Here is a 9359-nt window from a genome sequence, read left to right on the forward strand (position 1 = left end):
AAAGGTCTTGGCATTGACATTTTTATAAGGATGCCTTGATACTGTTTGAGTGACACTCTGAGGTGGTCTGCTATGCTATCATTCTGAAGTAAAACAAGACGTTTCCTTATTATTGGTTAAGTGATTTGACTAAAGATGCAACATAGCTTACAGACTGCATTTTTAGAGGGCTTTAATTTTGAAATTCCACATCAGAATGTTCTGATATACTGTCTGACTGTCACTCTGAGGTGGTCTGCTGTCAATCCAAAGTTTAATTGCTCGGTGTATTGTTAGTTTGAAGTCAAATTGGTCTTCGAAATGTATTGTTTATTATTAGGTTTGACTAATTACTCACACAAATAAAATACAATTTCCCCTGAAATACAGGTTGTTTTATCACCATTTATAAATTTAAAAAATATAATTTTATCGTTAATTCAATTTATAATTTAATATGTATGATTATTATTATTATTTTATGTATTCATGTTTATTTTTTTGTTTGTTTCTCTTCATTTATTCATGAATCCACTTTCTTTTTATTAATATATTCTTTGATTTATTTATGCTTTTTTATTTACGTTTGACTGAATTACTGACAAACTATGAATGAGTAATACTTGGGAGATAGTAGCTCGAATATTTCGGTTAATATTTCCCCCCATACACTACGGGACCGAAGGCGCGTCACGCCCACGCCCCCCTTTCCCCCGCCTGGCATTCTGGGAAATTGAGTTTATTATCGCTGAGGAAAGATGGCAGGCGTGCAGCCGCCACCCCTCCGGAGCCTGGATGATTTCCTCCTGAGCTCGGCCCGGTTCGCCGTGCCCGATGTGCGCGACCTGGACCGCTGGAACAACCGCATCATCAACAACCTGCTGTACTACCAGAGCAACTACCTAGTGTCGGCGCTGGGCCTGCTGCTCGTTGTTGGGTACGTTTCATTCTACTGACGTGGTCCGCCCGTCACCCCGCCCCCCCCTCTTACCCTCTATGTCTCTCTTAACGAACATACTGGAAGTCTGAAATAAACACTGAACTTACAGGCTCTTGAACACACCGTGTAACAGAGAAGAGAACAGGCTAAAGGCTACGGTAGCTTTGAGCTCATGCTAATGGTGCTCATGTTCATATATCATACTCCCCTCTGTAGAGAGTGTCTGTTGAACAGATGTGGAAGAAGCACAAGATTTTACTTCAGTAAAAGTAGCCTGATACCACTGTGTAGAAATACTCATTCAAATGTTAACCAATTTAAAAGTACAAAAGTATTAACATCATAATATACTTAAACTACCAAAAGTAAAGGTAGTCATTTTTGCAGAATGGCCCTTTTCTAGAATGATATATGTATTATTGTATTATACTATTGATGCATTAATGTGTTCATCCCTGTAATGTTCCAGCTGGTACAGGAGGGGTTTATATCTTTAGTGTACAGTATATACTGCAGGGTAGCTGTTGGATTTTAACCATGGGAGGGATCAATAATGTTTTATCTTTATCCATAATAACACATCATCGTTTATTTGTTGAATATGTTTCAAACTAGTAATCTGAATCTGCAAAGTAAGTAGGAGCTGCGGTTATCAAATACGCAAGTATATTTACTTAGTTACTTTCCACCATTGCTGTAGGACTGTAGTGAATGATGGATTTTTAGTTGCAGATGACGAGTGAAACCAATGCAGTCTAAGTGTCTTAAAACTTGCACACTCTGTACTGACCAGCAGGGGGCGACTCCTCTGGTTGTATAGAAGTCTATGGGAAAATGACTTGACTTCTCTCTTGATTTATTCCCTCAGTAAACATTGTAAACATGAGTTTATGGTCTCAATCTTTAGTTTCAAGTCTTATTCAATACAGCATGATGTTAATTTAGTAAGTTATAGTCCATTTAGAGTCAAATAGACCATAAAGCAGGGTATGCTTGAGGGTGGGGCTACTGAGATTGACAGGTTCCTACCAGAGACATATACAGGGTCTCTACGTCACTCCTCCACAGTCCAAATGTGGTCACTTCCGTTCACTGGTTGCAAAAAGCCAACATGACGACAGGCGTAATCCAAGATGGCGAAATCGCCAAATAGCACAACACCAAGCTTCAAAACCGCTGCCCACAAACCAATGGGTGACGAGATGATGACTACGTCCTTCCCTCATACTACAGTCTGTGGTTTAGAACAAGGAAGTAAATCTATACGTTTTCTGTTACTCAAGTCCACCAACATTGTTAAGAGCAGTTTCATTTAGGAATTTACCTGGGTAAGAGTGCTGGAAAGAGACATGCTGTTCAGTTTTTCAAATGTCTTTTTTATTTGCTGTAAATAGCGCTACATGTAAGAGGAAAAATATGTACTTTTCAGATTTTGGGGTGATCTGTCCCTTTTTTAATAAACACCTCACAAATATGCAGCATCATTTTTATTCTGATATTCAACTTGATTCTTATGGTTATAGTGGGGTGAGTAGTTGTAAATGAATCTCTGCCCTGTATGAAAATATCTCTCTGCTTCCAGATGCAAAACAAAAAAAAAATCTTGCGGAACGCAGAAACTGGTTTTAGACTCCAAAACCAGTTTCTTCCTCCTTTGTCAGCCCGCCTACAAGGCCGGTGAGAGGGGAGTCTCCGATCTCGGGGACCAAAAAACTCTCATTGACATATTTGCATTGGCAATACTGTTTTCTCCCTACTTCAGGGATGGCTGACACCAAAATACCAGTGTACTTGGACAAACACTAATTCTATGATATAATGTTGGAATAAAAATATTCAGCAGCGCGTGGAGGAGGGAGGAGGCATGAAGAAAAAACAAAGGCAGTGGATATAAATCGACAGTAAAACACATAAGTGCAGTAATGTAACTCATTCAGGCTTTAGCCAATATTGTATGCTCTTATGTTAAATATAATACATTGTATAGATTGGTAACTTTAGCTTCACAGTAACTTCAAAATTAGCATGAAAACTAATCTTAGAGGCAAAAATGACTCTGAATGGATGATTATTATTTATCATTTTTTACATTCCCTGTTCCTTTTTTTCAGACAATGTGGACTTACAGAATATCTACATGTCCTGGATTTTGTTCAACAAGAACAAATACTTGGACCAGACCACTTTTGTCTTTTTCTCTCACTTCGCCGAAATTGAGCATGTTTGTGCTGTTTCAGAGAGAGAATCAAGAGAGCTAAAAGGCTTGTTTATGAAGTTATGCACAAGTAAAACTAAAACTAGGGAATAATATATTCTTCAGTGCATCCATGTGGCTCATTGATGTGTTTTTAATCGTTCTTTGGGGGGAAAATGGAACTATTTTACACAGAGGAAGGAGATAATCTCAGGCTTTGATGCATACTTTTAAAACTTTGGATCATCATGTCGGGATTTATTAATAATAAGAACAAATGTGTCTTTTTCTCTCAGGTATTTCCGGCCCCTCCAGTTGCTCGTCGGGGCGACGGTGGTCACCTTGTTGTTCCTGGGCTTTGTCTGGGTCGCTGAGAACCAAGCTCCCATTCGCCGTTTCCGTAGAAACCACCCATCGATCTCTGTGCTGGCCATTCTCCTGGCCAGTTACCTCTTCATGACGGTGCTGGGAGGTGTGGCCGTGTTCCTGTTTGGGATTGCCTTCCCCGTACTGAGTAAGACAGGAACACACATACATTACATACATTACATACATTACATACAGTACATACAGTACATACATTACATACATACCACACCAAAGCATAAACCGAAGTTTACCATCCAATCATGAATTTGAAAATGTCCACACTGCAACGCTCATCAGCATGGTTTTCATTTGCTGACTCTTTCCAATCTCTTTTACTTTGCAGTTGTTATTTTTCCCATCGATGCTAATCTACCGTCAGTGTAACAGCAAAGTATATGTGAGAGTGAGAGTATCTGATGTAGTTCAAAGACCGACATACATTTTACGTGACATGAAAAACACCGCTGGTCATGTCCTGTGTTTTACCATACCTTTGTTACGTATGCTGTTTTCTTAAGTACCATAACAAAAACACTTATTTTAACCCAAACCACAATCTTTTTCTAAGCCTAACCAAGTAGTTCTGTTGCCTAGCGCCGGGGGTTCACACTGGATGCAAACCATATACATCATGTAAACCAAGTGGGCTGTCCAAGCCGGCAAGCCCTGAGATATACAGCAATAGTTTGTGGCGTGTGATCTTTTTTCTCTTAGAATCTGTCAAGAAAACACACTAATAATCTACTATCAACAGTAAAAGGGATAGCTATAGATATATAGATATATATATATAGATATATATTAAAAATGATTTAGGTAAGTAATAAAATATGCATCCCACTCTTTCCTCCCCTCTCTCCCTGCTGTTCTCTTGGAGTTTCATTTCCCCCAATGTCCTCCCCTCACACATTCTAAAATTTAAAAATCCGTCCACATTATATATTAGAAATAACCTAGTGTAACAGCTGTTTGTAATTGTGTTTTTTTAAAATTACGTCCTTATTCCACATATTTCCACAGTTTGTCTAAACGGAGAGCGAGCGTGACAAGCAGCCATACACACAAGCAGACAGAGAGACAGAGATTAGCTCTACAGAAGCAGAATAACTCGCTGACCGGTGTGGAGAAATGTGCTTCTGGTGTGAACAGCCAGGCTACTGTTTACAAAAAAATTGGCGGCAACCTCTGGTTCAAGTTAAGCCAATGAAGAAGAGTCTTAAACCTGTCTTGCAACTCCTCTGGTTGCAAAAAGAAGTCTGACTGTATAGAAGTCTATGAGAAAAAATGACTATTACTACTTGATTTATTACTTGATTTATTACCTCAGTAAACATGAATTTATGGTCTCAAACTCTAGTTTCAAGTCTTCTTCAATACAGCTTGATGTTCATTTCGTAAATTATGGTCCATTTAGAGTCAAATAGACCATAAAGCAGAGTATGCTTTAGGGAGTGGCTACCTTGTGCTCCGTCCAAAACTGACACTAGATGGTTACAAAGAGCCTCATAGTATGAAGCAGAGGGCCACTAACCAAGCGTCGGTACTTGACTTTTTCGGAGTGATAATGTGTTGGTTGGACATGACTGTTGTGGAAATACAGCGCTTTATGCTGAATTTAGCAATACAACAAGTTTACCTACAAACATCTCAAATATAAACCTGGTTCTTACGGCAGTTGAGGTAAATATAGACTCAGACAGTATTTGAGAAATGATGGTGATGTGAGTAACCTGTGCCACAGTGAACTGATCCCTTCACCCCTCTGTGTCTATCCCCCCCTCCTCGCAGTGGTTCTGGTCCATGCGTCGGTGAGGCTGCGCAGCCTGAAGAACAAGCTGGAGAACAAACTGGAGAGCATCGGCCTGAAGAGGACACCCATGGGACTCCTGTTGGAGGCATTGGGTCAGGAACAGGAGGCCGGATCCTAGAGGGGGAAAGAAGAAGAAGAGGAGGAGAAGATGTGCTGGTGTGTGTTTGGGGGAGGGCAGATAAATGGATGTGAGGTGGGCGGAGAATGGGAAGAGCAGGGAAACACATAGGAGGAGGAGAGAATTATTGCAGAAAAGAACGTAGAAGTAGAAAGAAACAGTCAGGAACAAATGAACTAACCGTAGACTTGTTCTGTGGTCCAATAGGAAGAGGACAGATGAAAAGAATAGAAATCATCATAACAAACAAATGATCGAATCATCCCCGATCTGCTTTTTGCACTCTAAGCACACATTGTGTTGTTTCATTTATTTAGACATGATACATTTCTATGTTAACTGTAAGTGTTCGGTGTCATAGCCAAATGGGCAAATCCATTATGTATGTCCACATTGACTAGTGCTCTTTATTTTTTATTTGTGCCTACAACTCTCATCTAAACGTTGATCTCAGATCTGTCTGAGCGCCTGTGGAGCTATTGCATTGATAAAGCCCTGCGAGAAAAAGTCAACGGATTGCAACAGTAGTCGTAATTTAATGTTAGAAGGTTTAATGTTTTGAGAATAAAGTCGTAATTTTACGAGAAAAAGTAACTAGTAGCTAGTAGTAGTGACTGCTCTCCAGTCGGAGCTTAAAACACATCCAGTTATGGACTTACAGGTTACGTGTCATTATCCTTCCAATAATCACTTTATTCAACTAATGGCTTATTGGTTAAAAAACAACAACTATAACTAATTGCCATCCACATCTCTCATTCTGACACGTTAAAGCTGACTGATGTGTTTACTACCACATTTAAAATCTCTTAATTTTACTACTTTGTTCTTGAAACATTATTAGGGGGGTTATTCTAATCTTACAACTTTACTCCTTAAAGCAGTACAATGTACAAATTACAATTTTATTTATAAAGTATTTGTAGAATTGTAGAATTACAACATCTTATAATTGCATTCCTTTTTTATGTAGAGAAACAACTTGATTCTTTAAATATTTCAACTGTTTCTCAGAAAATTATAACGCTACGCTCAAAATTAAAAGTAGTAAGACTTTGTTTTTTTCTTAAAATCTCTGACCCCCCTACTCCCTATAGTGCCCCTAATGCACAGTGGCCTGATATCTTCAGATTTATTATCTACGTCACCCCCAACAGGGTCTCACATTCATGTGCACAGCAGGAAAACCAAAGTAATGATCCTCTGCCAAGGATGTGGTAGTTATACAAGTATTAATTAGCCTTTTCCTTCTGTCATCAAAGAGAAACAGAATATTAATCATGTGGAAAAAGCATGTTTTCTCCCAGTGTTCATACTTTAAATACAGAACAAAACTACAAGTACAACCAAAGTATCTGAGAGGTCCACTATGTTCCACAGACCACTGCGCTAGTTATTGCTACTCCCCCCCATGTCTTAATTTTAAAAAGGATCGTTTTAATGGACAATTTCAGGATCTTGTCACTAAAATCATCCAGCCGCATCGAAAATAATCAACTCATCTCAGAGAAGACTTTCAGTGATCCAATGACTAGTTCAGGTGGTCGTATTCAGCAGAGCAGATGGGAAACACATGAGTCATTTCAGTTTCTGACCCACAGCGCTGCGTTAACAGTCCTCTGCTGCTCTCCCATGTGCTGGAAACTGGGAGAAGCTCTACTGGAGCATGAATGACTTTGTACTTTTACCCTTAATTTCCTTTTATAACTTAAATCCTTGTTACCATGGACAACCACTCATCAAGTTTGTTGGTTCCTGTGCCAACATCTGTGGTAACTGCAGTTTTCTCCTTGTAATTTAGTCTCGGTCTTTAGCCATGCTAGCAATGTGGCAATGTTGCTCAATTATTCCACCACTGGGGTCCAAACTGAAATATCTCCACAAATATTAGATGGATCAGAATGGGATCTGCTTACAGACAATAATGGTGCCCCAAGAAGCCTACTGACAAGTCTGATCTAATGACTTGTTATTGCGTTATTGCGAGCATATTAGTGTTCTGACATTAGCATTTAGCTCACAACCCAGCCGCCTAGAATAAAATGTTGGCTTGTACGTTTCTGCATTGAATGTCAACATTCCTGACCCCAAAACGTGTTTCATTTCAGCATTCGCTAGCATGGCAGAAGACTTTTAATCTTGTTATTTATTAATTATTATTTATCTATAATAAAGGGTGACTGAAGAGTCCACAATGGCCACCAACTAAACTAGTATCAAAATGGTTGGTTCCCTGCTTTGTAGGCATGATGAAGGACAGCTGTATTTTGAAGAAAGACAGCGCGTGTTGGTTTTAAGCTAACGAACATTTAGAAGAAACTCTTATTTAAAAAGGGTTTGTCTTCAGTTTTATGGCAAATGATTTTGTAGCCTAGACGGAAAGCAAAGTGAAGGTATTTGACTAATAGAAATTGTTTAGCTGCCTGTTGTGGGGACCATGCATTGTATTGCTTTGGTTAAACCGAACATAAATAATGAAGTGTTCTATACATCTGTATGTGGTAACCCTCCTCTCCATTCCTGTGCTCCTTCTGTATTATTTTCTTTACTCCGGTGGTTCCACAGACAGATTTTTTTTCTGTTTTGTCCAAGTTTGAAGTGAAATTGTCTATATATAACATGAGCAAAGCATTTATTAAGATGCAGAGGAGGCCAGCTTTTGTTTTTAATGTCTGCATTTTTGATAATTAATCAAATTGCTGACAATTTAAAACTCTGATGGCCTCAGTGCCATGCAGAAACAAATTATTTCCTTATTGTGCTATATGTGCCATTGTAGTATTCACATTTGTCCTGTACAGTTATGTTTTAGACATTTGGCTGACGGACTCATCCAGGGCAAAGCAAGGAACGTGGTCGTAAAGGGGCTCGAACCTGTGACCCCTCTGTTAAATGGCGGGAAACACACTTAAATCTGAGCAGAAATAAATGCTTTTTGGTCTACTTTAAGGGTTTGTGAATTACTAGAATGTAAACTTCAGGAGAACTTTTCTGTATGACAGTTGTATTTTAATTAACTGTTCCGTGTTGCCTTCCATTCAGCTAAACGTTTGAATTTTGAATCTCCAAAACCATATCTTTGGCTGTTTTGCCAAACGCTAGTAATCACATGTATTTAAAACATTATTTTTTTTTATAAATAAACAAGAATACAGAACTGCAGTGTATATTATCTATCTATCTATCTATCTATCTATCTATCTATCTATCTATCTATCTATCTATCTATCTATCTATCTATCTATCTATCTATCTATCTATCTATCTATCTATCTATCTATCTATCTATCTAGCAGCTAGATAGCTAGCTAGCAACATTTTAAAAAAGTATTCTTTTGAGGTGTTTGTAAGCTAAGTATTTCCATTTTATGCTGTTTCATACTCCGCTGCACTTCTCACTTTATTTGATAGATGTACTTTTCACAATATTTTTTTTATTAAAAAGCTTATAAATACAACACTGTTATTATCAAACCAGTGGTTCCTGACTTTTTTGGGTTGGGACCCCTTACTTAAAATATAAACCTTAGGGGCCCTTCAGATGTCTATGACTAGCAGCTCCACAAAAGACACATTTCTTGCATCGGTATTATAAATGTCTCATTGAATCAGATAGCAGATATCATCATTTTCACATTACCCCTCTGCACTGCCTGTATCTCATAGAACTTTTATAGTTGTTTACTCACATCATCTAACCTTCATAAGTCAGCCACTGCATTTCATTTGATGTCTAAACAAGTCTCAGATCTTCCACTGCCACGTCTCCATAACGTGTCCCACAAGAGATCTGGAGGGGCCCCTTTAGTTTTTAAGGCCCTGAACTGTGGAACAGAAAACTCTTGGGAATCTTAGAAAGGAAAATCTTTTTAATTTGGCTTTGAATTTAGTTACATTTACTGGTATCACTGTTCATGTTTTGTTGTATTGTGATCAAACCATTTTATTT

General features: G+C 38.5%; 1 protein-coding gene across 1 annotated transcript; it reads left to right on the plus strand.

The window, feature by feature from the left end:
- The first annotated feature begins 737 nt into the window (after positions 1 to 737).
- praf2 (PRA1 domain family, member 2) lies at positions 738 to 8572 on the plus strand. The gene is made up of 3 exons (XM_054607171.1): positions 738 to 916; positions 3410 to 3627; positions 5271 to 8572. The coding sequence occupies exons 1-3, from the start codon at positions 738 to 740 to the stop codon at positions 5408 to 5410; spliced, it is 537 nt and encodes a 178-aa protein (XP_054463146.1). The 3' UTR covers positions 5411 to 8572.
- The last annotated feature ends 787 nt before the right edge of the window (positions 8573 to 9359 follow it).

This window comes from Anoplopoma fimbria, chromosome 11 (assembly GCF_027596085.1).
Source record: "Anoplopoma fimbria isolate UVic2021 breed Golden Eagle Sablefish chromosome 11, Afim_UVic_2022, whole genome shotgun sequence".
Taxonomy (NCBI): domain Eukaryota; kingdom Metazoa; phylum Chordata; class Actinopteri; order Perciformes; family Anoplopomatidae; genus Anoplopoma; species Anoplopoma fimbria.